Source organism: Dipodomys ordii, unplaced genomic scaffold (genome assembly GCF_000151885.1).
Source record: "Dipodomys ordii isolate 6190 unplaced genomic scaffold, Dord_2.0 Scaffold64, whole genome shotgun sequence".
NCBI classification, from domain to species: domain Eukaryota; kingdom Metazoa; phylum Chordata; class Mammalia; order Rodentia; family Heteromyidae; genus Dipodomys; species Dipodomys ordii.
Window position 1 is genome coordinate 1,905,896 of NW_012267280.1, and position 18,434 is coordinate 1,924,329.

The 18,434-nt window shown below is 53.8% G+C and overlaps 1 protein-coding gene across 1 annotated transcript in view; it reads right to left on the reverse strand.

Annotated features, from left to right (window-relative positions):
• Sh3gl1 (SH3-domain GRB2-like 1) overlaps positions 1-18,434 on the reverse strand; it is a 28,059-nt gene extending 9,625 nt beyond the window's left edge. The window contains exon 1 of the mRNA XM_013022904.1: positions 18,222-18,434. Coding sequence (XP_012878358.1) covers positions 18,222-18,266 — 45 coding nt within the window. The 5' untranslated portion in view covers positions 18,267-18,434. The remainder of the gene's footprint in view (positions 1-18,221) is intronic.

Here is an 18,434-nt window from a genome sequence, read left to right on the forward strand (position 1 = left end):
CAGCAATCCCCCCGGGGCCCAGTGTCTCAACAGCTTCACCCTTGCCCCCTCACCTCAGACAGCCCTCAGCACTGCTTCTTGGTCTCACCAGCCTTGCACCCCTGCCTCACACCCAGCTCTCTCCTGTGTCCATCCAGCTGCACTGGGTGCCAGGGCGCCCGTGGCTCTGGTTTCTGCCATCACCTGTACAGTGTAGGCACCCCTCAGGGCCCCAAAGCACCTGGCCCACGGGCTGTTACCTGGCAGTTAAGAGCTGATAGCTGGCAGGGACCAGCTCCCCTTCTTGCTGCCCACAGGAGCAAGCACTGGAGTGAGCCGGACAGGTGTGGCAAGGGCCCTTTCCTGATGGCCAGTCCCTGCCATAACCAAGCTGGGTGCAGACCCGGGCCAATGTTCCTCCCTTGGAGGTGACTCGGCAGTCCCAGAAATAGGGAGGTGAGGCTGCCCACCTACCTGGCCTGTCCCCTGTGCTGGTGGAGGACAGGGCAGGCTGAGCAACTCAGCCCAGAAGGGGCCCTGGGCAGCTGTCCTCCCAAAGCCCAGGACCTGGCCCATGGGCTGTCCTCACACTGTGCTGGGGTGTGGCATCAGCAGGCCCATGGTTCACTGCTCCTGGGGACTTTTGTGGGGATCCTGCTCCCTATCTACATGAGCTTGGCTGAGGTCCAGCTCCAATGCGAGCCATTCCTGGGGTTTCCACCGAAACCACAGGGATTGCCCAGAAGGCAGAAGTACCAAGCCACAGCAACTCTGGCACCCCTGGCCAGCCAGACACTGGCTTTGAGTGCGCCAGGGCTGGTCCGGCAGACCATGCAAGAGACCGCACTCCTTTCCACCTGCAGAAAGGGCCCAGCCCAGGAACACCTAAGCTCTCCACACAGGGGAGCAGATTTGCAGGCTGGCGCCCGGCCCTCCATCCCTGCACCCTAGGGACACAGGGACAACATCCAGAGGGGGCTGCCATGGCAGGGCAGGCCTGGAGCTCCAGTCCTCAGCATGTGGGGCCCATGTGGCAGCTCAGGCCAGCAATGGCACAGGCAGAGGCAGGTCTCACCAGATACCCCCAACCTAGGAAGCCGGCTCGGACACGGCTGGCCAGGTAAAGAGGGCAAAGCTCCGGGTTCTGTGAAGAACACAGGTGCCTCAGAAGAGCTGGCCCTGGCCTCACAGAGACAATGAGGAGACACAGCTCTTGGCCTCAAGGTCCAGCTGAGCTTGAGGTGCAGTGGCTGCCAGAGAAGCTTCTCCTAGAAACAAGCTGCATCTGGAATGTTCTCCAGAGCAACAATGTCCAGACAGAAATCAGCTGGGTGCACTTAAGTTTCTCAACCTGGGGTTAAGGCAGGAAGGCTGTGGGTCAAATGCTGGTAAAAAAAATCAATGTCAGACGAAAAGTTCTAAAAGGAGAAACTGAAGCCACAAACAAATGAAGCCATGAATCCCCGGGGGCCCTGCCAGGCATGAGCGCCGTGAGCACCTGCTGGGGACTGCAAGGTACAATGCTGTCCCCGCATGCGCAGGGAGGATGAGGTGTCTCCCAGAACTGATCTTTCATCGATGGCGGGCTGATGCAGAAGGCTCTTCAGGAGAGCCTGGAAATGGGGCCTGGCCATCCCAGGGGACTGCAGAGCTGGGGAATGTGCCACCCACACCACCTGCTTAAACCCTGGGAGGAGGCTGAGGGGCACAGGTGGGGTCCCACCAAGGGTCAGGTGCTCCCTTCAGGACTAGAAAGCCAGAGCCCCCACTCCCACCAGTGCAAACACAGATACTACCTCTCCAAGCCTAAGACCCTTCTACCTTTGTGTACATGTCAGTCCTGGGGCTTGAACTCAAGGCTTGGGCGCTGTCCCTGAGCTTCTCTGCTTAAGGCTAGCTCTCGACCACTTGAGTCACAGCTTCACTTCCGGGTTTTTGGTGGTTAGTGGGAGATTAGAGTCTCACTGCTGGTCTTGTTTCAAACCTTGAGCTTCAGATCTGAGTCTCCTAAGTAGCTAGGGTTATAGGCTTGAGCCACCGGCGCCCAGCTCCTTCTACTTTTAAAGACCTAATTAAAGAGAAACCTGGTCTGAATCTCTCCTGAATGACTAGCCCTGCCTCCTCCCTGGAGGAGGGACTTGGCCACTGCTGCACCCCCCACACAGCCTGTGCCCTGCTCCCAGAGGCTGTTCCCAAGTCAGCACAGCCTCCAACACAAGGAAGCGCTCCCTGAGAACCTCGCACCCAGTGATGACGGGATATCTAGGGGAACACAATGTACGCCAGCTCTGGGCAGCCCAGAGGACAGGACTCCTCCTCCAAGGCCCCTCCTGTGGGCCCGGGGAGCTGGATCTGGCTGAGGTCATCTACCCATCACAGTGGGCTGTCACAGCCCCAGGACAGTGTGGGGTAGGAGGAGGGTGAGGGGAGGGAAGTGCCCTGCATTCACCACCACCCGGCCCTGCCCCCACTGGGGTCTGCCACTCAGCCCCAGTCCCTGGACATCGGCCCCAGGCAAAGGGTCATGGTGCTCCCACTAATGCTGCCCTTTAACCTAGTGAGTCAGGCCTGAAAGCCTGGCGGGGGGAAACTCAGAGAGGAGACGCCCTGGGCAGAGGAGGGAGCTAGCTGTGGGCTGCTGCCCTTCCACTCACCCTGGGGGTGGGCTTCCTTTCCACAAAGCTGCCCCTTGTGCCCTAGGAGGGTTGCCTGCGCACACCAACCCAGGAGGCTCCGGGTGGGCAGGGGCTATTCCCTTCTTAGAGAGCCTTAAAGGCCACAGAGTGGAAAGGCACCCAGGACTTCGTTACCAAGGCCAATGTGCATTTGAGTAACACCCATACGGAGCCCACCCAAACGGGTGCTTCCAGCCAGCAGGGTGGGCGCCTGGCAGGGCTGGTGGACACAGCCCCACACCCAGTAAGGGCTCGGGCAAAGCATATTGGTTGGAATCGTATTTGCTGAGACAATAAGTGAACAGCTTTACCCTTGGGCGATCAGCAACAGGTCAAAACAGCAGTGTAGCCATGAGGCAAGGGCAGGTGGCAGGCAGGTGGCTGGCCTGGTAGCTCTACCACAGGCTATGCTTGGCACTGCCAGTCAGTCTAAGCAAAGTGCAAACTTGGGGGTAGTAGATCACTTGCCTGGTATTCATGAGGAGGCCCTGGGTTCCAGCCCCAGCATCACATCTAAACACATACACACACGCGCGTGTGCACACACACACATGCGTGTGCACACACACACACATACACACTATAGAACCCTACCAACTCTGGCCGCTCTCCGCTGAGTGTCAGCTGGGGGAGTCTGTCCTGAGGGTAGAGTGAGGAGGGGCTTTAGCCCTGTCACAGGGCTGCTGTGAAGAGGCTTCATGGCGACCCTTCTTTCCTTTTTTGCTCACACGGGGCTTTGGCCTCAAGGCCTTGTATACTTGATTGTCTTGCTTGCCGATGGCGGATGCTCCACCATTTAAGCTTTTTGTTGGTAACTGGAGGCAGTCTCCTCGACTTTGTTTCCCCAGGCTGGCTTTGAGCCTGTGATCCTCAGACCTCAGCTTCCTAAGTAGCTTAGTTATAGGCATGAGCCAGCACTGCTTGATCCCCCTGCCTCCTCTGCCTCCCACGTACAGGCATTACAGGGGTACACATCCCCACCAGCCCCAGGTCAGGGAGTGAAGCTGCCACAACTCCCAGAACCAGTGCAAGACAGCAAGGCTCATGCCCCAGACACATGCAGTGCTGGCTGGGGGAGCACCTGTGATGCGGCAACAAGGAATGTGCACCAAGACCAGTGGAGGCTGGCAGAAAAGCCCCCCCATCCCGGGCATAAGCAGAGGGCAGCTCGGGCCTCCCCAGGAGCCTGGAGAGATGCCAGGACAGGGTGCGCGCCATCCTGGCGACAGCTCCCTCCTCCTCATTCCTTCCTACATCCATTTCCAGCTGTCCTCCAACGCTGCGTCCTGTGTGTCATCCCGGTGTCCTTCCTACACAGGAGGGCGCCTCCCCCCAGGGCTGTTTGTCATCAGTCTGAGCCATCACCACGCACATCTGGAAGAGCTCCTGCCCTGGGCTGACAGTCAGGGTCAAAGTCAGCTGGTCAGGTCCAACCTTCCTTCCTGTTCACGCAACAGCTATTTGTTATTTTTCCATGCCAGGTGAAGGAGAGGAAGAAAGGTGAGTATGTGGAACTTGAGTGTACACATGAATGCCAGGAAGAGTGAGCGCAGGAGGGAGCCCTGCGTGCTTGCAGGAGGAGGGCAGGGCTGGGGACAGAAAGGTAGGAAAAAGGAAACATGGGGCTGCCCTGGAAGCATGGCTGTACGATTTAACCGGAGTGTGGCTGGGGCCTGAGGCTCAAGGGTAGGAGAGCATTGTGGAGCTTGGAGGTGCCCACCACCCTTTCCATAGTTTGGGCTTTTAACACAATGGCCAGGACCCTGTTGTAGGGCTTCAGAGCCACAGGGTTACCTGAACATTCTAGTTAAACGGCAATGGCTGAGGGAGTGCTGGGTCTGCCAGTCCCTAAGGTGGGACTCCAGGGCCCCTGGGGCCAACTTCTGTGGAGCTGAAGAGCTGAGGGAAGTCAGAGGAAGCACCGCTCTTGGTCATGTCACCTACGCTGGTGGTCAGCGCTGGGTCCTAACCTTGCTTACTTTGGCACACACACCACTGCTGGGCTGTGTGGAGTGTCCCCGCGAGGCCTGGGCACTGAGGGGTGGCACTGTCAGGGGGTGGTGAAACATAAAGGGATGGCCCTGGGGAGGCCGTTAGGGTGGACCTGGAAGGGGATAGGGGGCCCCAGCCCTTCTCATTTTTGTTTTTGCTCTGCCACACACTGTTGCCGTGGTGAGCAGCCTCCCCACAGGTCTGCCACCTGTAGCTCTGTCACCCACCATGGCCTAATAATGGCCTCAGGTCTTCTGTGACAGAAGTGCAAAGCTGACGCACAACTGGCCCTCACCCTCGGGGAAGCACAGGGCCAGGGCTCCGTGAGGCTCTGGACACGATGCTTTCATCAGGGGTCAGTACGTGGCCTTGCTCTGTGCGTGGGGAAGAACCCCTTTTATTTCCTCACAGAGCAAAGGTTCTCTGATACTTTTTCTCTGTGCTGCTAGTCACAGCCTCGGTGCCTTGGGAACACTGGATGGTGCGTGAGTCCCAAACAGCAAAATCACCAACCAAACACACAAGAGTATGAGAAGTGTGGCACTAAATAGACGGCAGAAAAGATGCCCTGGGGTGCAGGTAGGCCCTTGGCCTGGGCAAAGACAAGTCTAACCCTAGCCCTGAAAAAGAAAGGTGCCACCGTGCAGCTGGCTCAGAGCTGGGGCGAGCGGCCAGCTGCCCTTTCACCCAGGCCCTCGCTGCTGGGAGCTCATGCTGATGGCACTACAAGTAAATCTCAGGAAGTCTTTGCAAGCTGGGTGCTGGTGGTTCATGCCTGCAATCCTAGCTACTCAGGAAGCTGAGACCTAAGGGTTGTGGTTCAAAGCCAGTTTGGGCAGCCTCATAGTTTGTGAGACTTACCTTCTCGTAGGTGCACCTGTGGTTTCTCAAAGTGGCAGAGCACTAGTCTTGAGCAAAAAAGCTCAAGGACAGCGCCCAGGCCCCGAGTTCAAGCTCCACGATCAACAACAAAAAAAGTAGTTGCAAATGCTAAGTCCTGGGGAGCCCAGGAGTCCTAGGAGGAGAGGATTTTAGGGGACTCAGCCTCTGAGTGAACAAACTGAAAATAGAGGTTCTTGCGGGATTTCACAGGCCAAACTGAGGTCTCAGAGCAGGGAATGGCGTGGTTGCCCTCAGTTCCCCCAGATGTGAGGCTACATGGTGCAGACCCTGGCTTCGAACTCCCCCCTACCTTGCTGGCCAGGAGCCCAGGCACAAACAGCACAGGGCAGCTGAAATATCACACCTTGCAAGTACCCATACACCTGACACCCTGCAGCTCTGGGGCCAAAGGTTTAGGTCACACAAGTCAGATGAGCTGTATTGTTTCCAGGCTAGGACTCCTAAAGGCCTGCATGGTTACATAAAGGCAGGCAGGCTCTTAACCTGACACAGGCCCCAGGCTCCTCCTCCCGCCCACTGGGGAACGAGGGAAAGCTCTTCTGAGCATCTCCCCCAAGTCACCCCATATGTGGCTGCAGGAGGAAGGATGCACAGTCGTTGTGCAAGGGCCTGAGGGAAAGCCACAGAGCAGCTAAGTGCGCCGGGTCAGAGTGCCACCAACTCAGCCCCTGCAGCTCACCAACAGCACCCAGTCAGAGAAGCAATTCCAAAGAACCAGCCAACCATACAGCCCATTTCAGTGAGGTGCAGACCAGACATAGCACTGCCTCCTTCCTGCTCACAAGGCGGGCATGATCCTTGTGGCTCATTTATGCTGGGTGGTGGGCACGGACTATGGCTGTCATTCCTTGGGTGCCTCTTGAGGTGGGAAACACCTCATGACACACACTTAGCAAGGAAGGGACACGCCCTTGTGGTATGTGGGCTGAGTGTAACTGGCTCAGTGGAGGGTACTCCCCACACCTGGGGCTCCCAGTTCCTCCCAGCACCCTCCAGTTCCACAGCTTCTCCTGGGAACCGACAACACTCTAGCAGGTGAGCTCCAAAGCTCACAGCCCAGGGCGTGCCAGGATAGAGCCTCCCAGAGGGCCTGGGGAAAACAGCCCTAACACCATGCAAAAATGACATCAGACCATCGTATCAGCCCCACCCAGGGGGGCCCACAGCAACTCCTGTTTCTTCTTGGGGGTGAGACTCAGGGCTGATGGAGTGGCAGGAAGGGGGGGAAGCGAGAAGCACTAGACTAACTCAAAGTGTTTTGTTATGATGTCTCCAAATCTTCTTAAAATGACAGCAAGAGTTTCACCCCCAGGGAAAGGAAAGATGGGAACCAGGCCAAAGTGGGTCAGGATGGAGAGATTGTACCCAGGGTGTCCGCAAACAGAAAGCACTTGTAAGTAGAAGCCTGGGTGTTAACTGCTATCTGCAGGGTGAGGAGAGGGGCAGGGGGGACATGAGTGGGAAACTGACATGCAGGGTTCTTGTAGGGTCCTCTAGGGAACAAGTTAAGCCCCCCAAAATAACAGAATTGCCCTGCTTAAAGGAAGCACGACTATTAAGGAATCTATACACACAGAAAAATGAATGCAGGTGGGAAAATATGGGTAAGAATCAATCTTGGGAATGTAAATCAGTGAAGCCACTAATGAAATCAATATGGAAGTTCCCCAAAAAACTAAGCAGAGCCACCACCACATGGTCCTGTTCTGCAGCTCTTGAGTGCACAGCAGAGAAACGTCAGCAACATGCAAGAAGACACTGCACACCATGTTACAGTGGCACTATTCACCACAGTGATGGTATGCAGCCAAGGCACCAACAACCAACAACCAGGTGAAGAAAATGTGCTCTATGGAGTATTAGCCAAAAAGAAGAATGAAATTACATCAGGAAAATGTGTGGAACTGGAGGATTTGGGGAGGTTTTCTTTTTGACATACTGGAGTTTGAATTCAGGGCCTTGTGCTTGCTTGGGCCAACTCCACCAGCCCAAAGAGGATCATCAAAGTAAGTCAACATAGCTGGATGCCGCTGGCTCAGGCCTGTCGTCTTAGCTACTCAGGAGGCTGAGATCTGAGGATCATGTATCAAAATCGGCCCAGGCAACAAAGTCCAATAAACCACCCAAAAACCAGATGTGGAGCAGTGGTTCAAAGTAGTAGAGTGCTAGTCTTGAGTGAAAAAGCTCAGGGACAGCGCCCAGGCCGAGTTCAAGCCCCATAACTAATAAAAACAAGTAAGATAAGCCAAGGTTAGAAAGACGAGCAACCATGTTTCCACTCATATGTGGCATGTAGACCTAAAAAAATCTATGGCATGACTGTAAAACGGTACTGGAGACTGGAGTGGGGGGGGGGGGGGGGGTGGATGGATAGGTGGGGAGGGAGAAAGGAGAGGATAAGAGGAACGTGTGTGAATATTACAGAAGTAAACTACAGCTATAGGTAAGTAAATGTAACATAACCCAGTAAACCTCTTTAGAAGGGTGAGAGAAGATCAAGAAAGAGTAATAGTGAATTTGATCAAAGCACTTTATACGCTTTGATATCACAGTGAACCCCCTTTGTACAATTAATTACATTAATAAGGAAAAGGCTGGAACTCACAACTATTATATACTGGATTTGATTCCCCTGTACCATAGAAGACCACACACACACACACACACACACACACACACACACACGCGCGCGCGAGAAACAACCAAACCAAACCAACAAGGAGAAAACAGGGCTGGACTGTGGCTTACTACCAAAGCCATGGGATAATATATAGGAATATCAGTATGGCAACACCCAGCCAGCCAGGCCTGACTCAAGGTCTCACAGAGATCTGGCTGTCACCAAGTCACCTGACCTACAGCTGTCAGCTGAGGGGAAGCAGTCTGCAGGACCCCCTGATATGGGGTTGGAGTTGACATGGGACAAGACCCACAAAACGCACTGCATATACTGCAGAATGTAAGTTACCCTTACCACAATGATTTTGAAGATGCTTTCGGCCAGGAGAAATGGGGGGTCGGGAGGCCGGATTCCTAACAAGACAATGAGCTCTAGTACAGGATACATCTGAGGACTCACCCTCTGTTTATCCTCTGTTTAGGTCCACTGCTCTTACTGCCCCATTGGCTGTGACTGACAGGGAAGAAGACAAGGCTCTCCCTCTTTGTTTTGTGGGGCTGGGAATCCAGAGACTCGTGGTTACTGGGCAGGGTTTTCACCAATGGCCATAATGCAGCCAGACCTTTCTAAAGACTGTTTTAACAGGTGAGCTTATCACCAAGGAAACGAGCTCAACCATGAGACGTATGGAGTCACAGAGCATGCAGCATGTACCCAAAGTGCTGGCAGTGAGTGCTGGCACTGGGTGGACTGCTACCTGCAGGCTGGAGAGGCACCTGTGAGGTGGGAGCCAGGGGAGTGGAGTCATGTGGACGCAGGTTGCAAGGTGGGTATAAAGATGTGGTGGGAGGCGGGAGGCCCACAGACAGGACCCGAGATCCCCAAAGAGAACCAGGACAACAGGTAGGAGGCGTCCACAGAAGGAGTCCGACAGGACCCTGGCATGGATGCCAGGCTCGGGTGAGGCTCAAGAGAGGGAAGTAGAAGCCAGGCCAACTGAACCTGGGGAGCAGGTTCTGGGGAACAGAACAAGCAGGCCAGCCTGTATGTGCAACCCTGGTGTGTTTGAGCCCCTTTGAGGAGAAGGAAATCCACTTACTGTGTATCCTGGGCCTGCTGTGGCCCTGTGTTAAACTTGGACCCTCGGGCCCAGTCAGTGCACTCCTGGTCATAGCCCCCCAAGGGCTCAAGGCACATCCTAAGCCAAAGGGCCATCTGGTCTTTGACTTTTCTTTCTCCTTTGTAGACCAGTTAGACCTGTTGCAACCAAGTTCTCAAAGGTCTTGTCGGCTACCCAATTGCCTGGTCTTCCCTGGAGCCCAGCTCAGGCAGACCTGATGCCAGCCATCCACAGACCACACTGAGGGGCAGCCCCTCTCACTCTGAGGAAGGTCCCAGAAAGCAGAACTTCTTGCCAGTGTCTCTGTCCCTCCCCTCTCCTACCCCCCCTCTTTATGCCCCCCATCCCATTGCTTGAACTCAGGGCCTTGGGTTCTGTCCCTTAACTCTTTTTGTTCAATGTTCTCTACCATTTAAGCCACAGTATAATTTCTGTCTTTTTGGTGGTACTTGGTAATAAAAGTCTCATGGTAAGACTTTCCTGCCTGGGCTGATTTTGAACTTCAAACTTCAATCCTCAGATCCAGCTTCTTGACTCACTACCAGCACCCCCTCCTCCCACCCCTTCCCTCTCTCCTTTGGTGCCAGTTTTGGGCATGACTTGGGGCCTGGGTACAGTCCCTGAGCTTTTGTGCTCAAGGCTAGTGTTCTACCACTTGAGCCACAGCTTCACTTCCAGTTTTCCTTGTGGTTAACTAGAGAGAAGATTGCATGAACTTTCCTGCTCGGGCTGGCTTTGAACCATGATCCCGAGATCTTAGCCTGCTGAGGATTACAGGCATAAGCCCCCTCCTCCCCCTGCCAGTCCTGGGACTTGACCTCAGGGCCCTGCACACTGTTCCTGAGCTTCTTTTGCTCAAGGCTAGCATTCTACAACTTAAGCCACAATGCCACTTCTGGCTTTTCCTATGTGGTACTGAGGAATCCAACCCAGGGCTTCATGAATGCTAGGCAAGCACTCTACCACGAAGCCGTTCCCAGTGCCGCTCACCCCCCCTGCCCCCCCCCGTCAGTCATGGGGCTCAAACTCCGGGCTTGGATGCTGTCTTTCAGCTCTTCAGGCTCTACATGAGCCACAGCACCACTTCTGGTTTTCTGGTGGTTTATTGGAGATAAGTCTCATGGACTTTCCTACCTGGGGTGGCTTGAACCACGATCCTCAGATCTTGGCCTCCTTGGTAGCTAGGATTACAGGTGTGAGCCACCAGCGCCCCATGCCTCTCTCTTCGTAAGACAAGGTCTCATTATGTAGCCTAGGCTGGCCTGCATCTCCTGCCTCTGCCTCTTGAGTGCTGGGACTACAGATGTGTGTCACCAAACTCAGCCTGCCGACATTCTTCTGACCCAGCACATTGGATGTAAGCCACCAATGCTTAGAGGGTGAAGGACCCACATCAAGCAGTGGTCCTCAGATGATGCTGAGGACAAAGGAGGAGGCAGGCAGGGAGGTCGGAAGCAGAGAGGACAGGGTTAGGGAGATAAGAGGCACGGGAGGAACAGAGTACAGGACATGGGGAAGGGCCCTGAGCAGAGCAGAACAGAGCAGACTGGTTTGACTTAGGTGCATTCCGTGTAGGGCCAGGATGGGATTTAAGGGTGGGACCAGGGTTTAGGATCCAAGGATCCTCTCAATGCGGAGGGAAGGGGGGGAAAAGGAGTGCTGGGACTTCCCTCCAGGCAAGGGGGAGGGGGCATTCTTCTCTTCTTCCCCTAGGGTCTACTTTCACAAGGTCATTGCTATCTGCCTTCCGGGGAGTAGTGAGATGGGTCAGGGACCAGGCTCAACAGATACAGCAGTGAGCAGAAATACAGTCCCTGATGATGGACATGAATGTGAAACTTTGAGTGGGATCTCCACCATTTGGGGGTCCAGGAAGACAGTGGGGTGGAGGCAGAGGTGACAGGGAAGGGCAAGCCACTACCCTGCTACTCCCTGCCTGGATACTTAACACTATATGTAGATGTTCGCACCCAAGGTATTAGCACACAGCATGAACCCCCAGTTCACCCCGTAACCACTGTCCAGGGAGTCCTTTCCCAAGTGACCAGCGGCAGTGCTGCGTCAGGGCCAGGAAGGAAACAGTGCGTCTGTCTTCCTGCCTCCTGCCCGGCGGGTTGGGAAGTTTGCGTGGTCCCTGCAAGGGGCCTAGTCAGCAGGTTTTTCTAGGAGCTCAATGGAAAAGGAGGAAGAAGCCTGTGGGGGCTGGAGACTGCCCAATGGAAAACAGGAGCAGAAAGGCACCCAAAATGCAGTGCCAGGAACGCGCCTGTGGAACCCAGCCCTGCGGAAGACCAGGGGCTGGGGGGAGGGAAGGGAGAGAGAGACCAGCTGCTGCTGCGGAAGCCTGCGCATTCTTCCCTCCAGCTTTCCAGGGACAGCTCTGAAAAGGGGCCAGCAGAGCACCCCATATTCCATCAGGCACATGAAAAAGTGACGAAGACTGGACTTGGAGCCCTGGGGCTTCTGCCTGCCCTCCAGCCCAGGAAAGGAGAAACACAGGACCGCCTTCCCTTCCTCCCACCCCCCACCTGGGCGAGGTGGGGAAGTTGGTACAAGCTCTAAATGAAAACAAACAAACACGAAGTTTCCCTAATGTGGCTGGTTTCAGATATTGGCAACATGGAAGAGGAACACAGGCCTGAGCACAAAGGAGGAAGGACACAACTGTGCTCCCCATTCCTGGGACAAAGGCCACTGGACACACACACAAAGAACAATGGGAGGGCAGGTCTGCGTTGGACAAGCCAGACCTGAAAGTTGTCCTCTGAGGAATGGGGTGGACCAATGTGTACGACACATACACAGATACTTAGGGGTGCTTGGGCCCCAGATGCAACCCATGCTTCGAGGGTGGCTAAGCTGGAGGGGTAGGGACATTGCTGGGTTTGGTAGTCTCAAAAACCAAACCAAACCAAAACTAGTGCCCCCGGCTTCTCAAGTGGAACAGGGAGGAACTGTGACCCTCACCCTGCAGGCGGTGATGAGGTGGCACTTGGACTGTAATTAAGCATGGCAGGGCCTGGTACTCACACACCCAGATAAGCAGGGCGATTAGCTCCCACGGAGCCCCAACTGGTCTTTAGAAAACACAGGAGTCTGAGTCAGAAGCGAACTTTTGGCTCTGTGCTTATACATGGCCTAATAATGTACAACAGTCACACGTGGCAGAAATTCGAGAAAAGGGCCAGGGGTGGGGCTCTATGGTGGAGCCCTTGCCCACATTGTGCAAGGCCCTAGGCTCCAGCCCTAGTGCTGCAAAGGGAAAGAATCAAGGAAAAGCAGTACTTGCTCCAGGCACAGTCCTGGTTTACAGAGCAGATGGTACTTGAGGGCCTTCTAAGATGCCAGCCATGTCTCCAGGTATTGCTTACTCTGCCTCCTGCCTTTCCCATGAGATGGGGACAGGGGTCCCCAGCATCTGGTCCTCCTCTATTCCTACTATGCTTCTCATAGGAAGTGTGAGCCTTCTTTCCAAACCCAGAACCTGGACAGGGAAACAGCAGGAGAGGAAGGGAGGCATGGCTCGGTGATAGAGAGCTTGCCTAGCATGCAAGAGGCACTGGGTTCCATCCCCAGCAACCATTAAAAAAAAAGAAAAAGAGAGAGGTGGTGGTTGTGAATTTTCCCCCTAGCTCAGGTCTGCCAAGTTTTTCCCTTTCAAACCTTCTCCCTCCTTTCAGGCAAAAAAAGAAAAGAAAAAGGTCAGGACAGCATTCCAGACAGCTGTCAGTGCTAGCCTTAGTTACTCTTTCCAATCTGCATGTGGTCAGGCCACAAGAGCGATCAGGAAACCAGGCAAGTGGCTGGGGCTGGAAGTCACGTCCCCAAACACACGTGTGTGGTGGGACATGAACTGAGTCTGCATCCTGCTAGGGGGTTTTCTTCGTGTATAAATTTCCTTAGATCCCCGGAAATACTCTCACCCCCACCCCTTCTAGATCGGCACATATCTAGAGTGGATTACAAGGGCATGAGCCAGGGAGGCTGTACCACCAGGCTCTGTACTAAGCTGACTTCCCTGGCCAGGAAGAGAAGTAAAGGCTCACATACTTCCGGCCCTCGTTCCACCTGACAGGCTATGCTGTGATGGCTGTGTGGAGAGGCTGCAGCTCTCCGCTCACAGCCTCACCTGCTGGGATCCAGCTCCCCTCTCCACCTGGCTTGTTTCTCAATTTAGAAGCAACACTTTGGCAAGTCTTTGGAATATAGAGCCTGTCTTAGAGTGGGAATTCTCAAGCTCAGTGGGCAAAACTGCTGATATCTGGGCAGGAAGATGCTTGAGCTAACTAGTGAACTGAAAGGCAGGACCCCTGGCTCTGCCCACTCTGAGCCATCAGCTCCTTCTCTGTAGCCTGTGACAACCACAACAAGGTCTCAGGCTCTGCCGGAAGAAGGGTGGGTGAGGAGTCAAAGTGAGATGACAGGAAAAGAAAGGGCACAAGCTTCTGCCATTTTAAAAATACCAGACCCATAGGACTGGGAAGGTGGCTCAGGGGTAGAGTGCTTGCCTCGCATGCATGAGGCCCTGAGTTTGATTTCTTAGCACCACATAAGCAGAAAAAGCCGGAAGTAGTATTGTGGCTCAAGTGATAGAGTGCTAGTCTTGAGCTGAAGAGCTGAGGGACAGCGTCCAGGCCCAGAGTTCAAGCCCCATAACCAACAACAACAACAACAAAAAACAGGCAGGGGTGGTAACTACTCAGGAGGTTGAGATCTGAAGATCATGGTTCAAGGCCAGCCCTGACAAAAAAAAATCCAAGAGATTCCATCTCCAATTAACCAGCTAAAAGCCAGACTGGAGGCATGGCTCAAGTGGTAGAACACCAGCCATGTGTGAGAAAGCCAAGTAAAAAGGGAAGGCAAGCATGCAGGCATGCGCGCACAAACACACACACTCCCCCCTCACACCGCCACCACTAAAGCCAAAAGACCTGATAGAGCAGACACAGAGATCTGGATGTTGAGTTTTACATAGTATCCACCAAGATACACTAGGCTACTTTTGGTTTGGGCACTGGAAGATTCAGGAGCTACCCTAAGAATAGCCCGCCATGATTCTCTGGCTTCTAGTTTAATTATCCTCACTTCCATCAGACCTTAAAGCAGGGACCCCCCAACTCCTCGCTGTGGACAGTTGGAGCCAGGTCATTCTTGGGGTGTGGGTCTGCTCTACTCATGGTGATACTCAGCAGTGTTCCTGGCTTCCTTCTACTGCTTACTAGATGCCAGCAGCACCTGCTGAGTTGTGACCAAACATGTGCTTGGGTGCTGTCAAAGGCTGAGGAGAAAAGCCACATGGACAGCCTTAGCCAGATGAACAAGTGGGAGGGTGGGGAGCGCGCACAGTCTTGTGGAAGAGAATGGGATTCAGCCTGGGTCATTCCCCACAGCTTGGACATCACAGAGTCCATTGGCAGGACCACTGGCAGTCCTTTCCGGGACAGGCCTCGGAATTCAGAAACAGTAAATGGATCCTTACACCAGTAAGTAAGGCCAAGCTGCCCCATGTACACTTCATAGTTCCAACCACAAGCCCAAAGACAGAAGGCTCTGGTGGCTGGCCCACAAGGCTGAGCAGGTGCCTCTGGCGGAGTGCAAGCAATGTGGACCACCAGTAGGCTCTGACAGCTAGAGGTGGGGAGGGAAGGTCCTCAGACATCATTCTGAGGTGACTTCATGGTGCAGGAATTCTTCTACGATCACCGCAATCATCTGCCCTGTCAGAGAGACCTCATTGACCAGCAAGTCACATTTCTAAGGACTTCCACGGGCATGTGGGCTCCTACCTGCTGGCCAAGGCCTTGCCCACTTAATTCCATCCTGCTGGAACAATGGGGCAGTGCTGTGTTGAACAGCCTTCAAATTCCTCTGTATTAAATCTCTCTTCCTCTACGGTTTAGCTATCACCTGCCATCTAGAGATGACACCTAATCCTTTATTCTTAGACAACTATTAGTCATTGCTTTTTTTTCCTCCAGGGACAAAAGACACCAGCTATCTGTCGGTGGACATTCATTTCTCTTCTTTCTCATTGGGCCCCTTCAAACTGTGGGGAGACCCTGCTCACCAGCACAGCCCAAACAATTCCCAATGGGTTGCTCATCCTCTGTGGAGTCCATCTGCCCAAACTCCACATCCAATGCTCTTAATCTACACTGATGCACAGTCCAGCATGAATCAAGGTACTCAGGGCTTCTTGGCTTTGAAATTGTAAACACAACTGTCATCAGGCACAAGTGGCTTATGCTTGCAATCCCAGCTACTTGGGAAGCAGGCAGCAGAAGGGTTGTGGTTCCATCTCAACATATAAGTTGGACATAGTGGCATATGCAACTGTGGTCCCAGCTACGCAGGATACTTAAATAGAAGGGTAATGGCACAGGATGGCTAATGAGAGATACAGACCTTATCTGAAAAAAACAACTGAAGCAAAAAGGGCTGGGGGTGTGGCTCAAGTGATAAAGTTTCTGTAAGTATAAGGCCCTGAGTTCAAACCCCAATACCGCAAAAAACAAAAACAAAAAAACCAACTACCTGGGTGGCCAATGTCAGGAGGATCACAGTTCCAGGAGAGCCAGGGCAGAAAAATTCAAGAAACTAGTTTCTGGAAGCAATGAGTGGAGCTATGAAGGGACGCCAAATGTAGCAGATCATGGCTCAGGCACATGCCTGGGCAAATAGGGAGACCCTATCTCAAAAGTTACCAGGAAGGGGCTGGGAAGGTGGCTTAGTGGTAGAGCACTTGCCTTACATGCCTGAGGCTCTGGGTTCGATTCCTCAGCACCACATAAGCAAAAAGAAAAAAGCTGGAAGTGGCGCTGTTGCTCAAGTGGTAGAGCGCTAGCCTTGAGCTGAAGGACAGTGCCCAGGCCCAGAGTTCAGGCCCCAGGACTGGACCCCCCCCCAAAAAAAAGTTACCAGGAAAAAACAGGGTTAGAGATGTGAGCCAGCCTACTGAACCACATATATATCCAGCATTTTGCAGAGTAAACTGCAGCTTTGCCCAGATTTAAGAGAAGCAGGTCCTGGACTTTGCGAAAGTTCTCTAGACCTGTCACAGGTAAAATGCATGTAGTCTTGAATTTAGTATTCAACTTCTGGGAATTTTTCCTACAAAATCATTCTCACCTGGGTGCCAAGATGTTCACTGGCTATTCACTGTGGTGTAGCAGAAAGTTTCAGAAACAATATGAATATCTATCAAAGATATAAAGCAGGAGCTGGTGGTTCATGCCTGTAACCCTGGAGGAAGCTGAGATCTGAGAATCTATGTTTGAAACTAGCCAGGGCAGAAAAGTCTGTAAGACACTTCTCTCCAATTAACCAGCAAAAAGCTAAAATTGGATCAGTGGCTCACAAATTGTAAAGCACCAGTCTTCAGTGAAAAAGCTCAGGGACAGAGCCCAGGCCCTGAGTTCAAGTCCCAGTACACACACACACACACACACACACACACACACACACACACACACGGATTAAAAAAAACCAAGATGCAAACTAGCACCTGCCTGACAATCTATTGAGAAACTGAGGCAGTATAATCCCTTGAGCTTAGGAATTTGTGGCCACCTGTCTCAAAAATCAATCAAACAACCCAAGAAACTAGGAATTTGCTTTAGTGCAGATGGTCTAGAAGGAAGCCTGGTATGTGCCTGTCAGGAGACTACAATTAAACCCAAGAGTTCGAGGCCAGTCTGGCCAACACTACGAGACCCTGCCTCAAAACAAAACAAAATAAAAAGGGATTGGGGGGGAGGAAATTAGAGAAGGGAGGCAAATTCTGCCTTTAGGAGTGACATTACAATGATGTCTAAGGACATTTTGAGTGGTAAGACTGAAGGACACTGCTGCCATGGAGTGGGTGGAGGCCAGGGACCCAGCTACACCACCCTGTAGGGCTCAGGACGCCCACTCCAGAGAACAATCATTTCCCAGCATCAACAAAGCCCCAGCTGGAGAATTCCACCTCCAGTAGGATCTCCAAGACACATTTTATAAAACATCTAGGATCACCCAAAATACACTGTCACATTATGTGCATGGTTTTTTGAAAACGAAATAAGAATGAAAGGGCTTTTTAAGGAACTGGCTACAATCCCAAAAGCCTGAAGGTTGTGGTTGAGGGGGAAGTGGCTTCTGACTACCCTTTCAACTTGGTCCTGTGTCCAAAAAGAGAGACTTCTGCAAAGAATCACTCCAAATACAAAACTTCCTTGCCCAAGGCTGTCTGGCTTGGAGCAAAAGCCTGGGGACTTCATTGCTTCTGCATCTAGAATTTGGGGAGGGGGGAGATGCCTGGCGCCCCTGAGCCACGAGGCTCAGGCCTGTAATCCTGACAGTTATTCAGGAGGCTGAGACTCGAGGGTTGTGACTCAAAGCCAGCCTGGACAAGAACAGTCTGTGAGACCCTTATCTCCAACGAACCATCCAAAGGCCAGAAGTAGAGCTGTGGCTCAATGGTAAAGCGCCAGTCTTGGGGGCGCGCGGGGGGGGGGGGAAGCTCAGGAATAGAGAGCCCAGGCCATGAGTTCAAGCCCCAGGAGCAGCACACACACACACCAAAAAAAAAAAAAACATTTTTAAGGGGAGGGCTTCTTTTTTGTTTTTTGGATGGGGTGGCACGTTCCGGGTCGGCCTGTCGGGCATCTCTGCTCTTCCGAGGGGCTCAGCCGACCCTTCCCGAGGAGGCTGGAGCTCCCCCAGGGCCCGCCGCACCCACCCCCACTCCCATCCCCACCCCCATCCCCGTCCGTCCGCGGCCCTCCACCCCCCCACCCGCGGGGACACGCGCCAACGCGGCCACTTGGGTCCCGAGAGTCCCCTCCCGTACTGCGGTGCCCCCTCTCCCGCCACACACACACACACTCCAGGAAGCGGGGACCCCCAACGTCGGCCGGCACACCCCCCCCCAACAAACCCGGCCTGCGCTCACCTGGCTCGCCTTGTAGAACTGTTTCTTCAGCCCCGCCACCGACATGCTGCTGCCCTCCGCAGGCCCGGACCCAGCGAACCGCCCGTCCCGTGCAAACTTACAGGAAGCCGGGCGCGGCTGACCCTCTCTCGCGCCTCAACTGCTCCCCCCACCCCACCTACCCCCCGAGTCGGCACCGCCTCCGCCACTCGGCGCTCGCCACTTCCACACCCG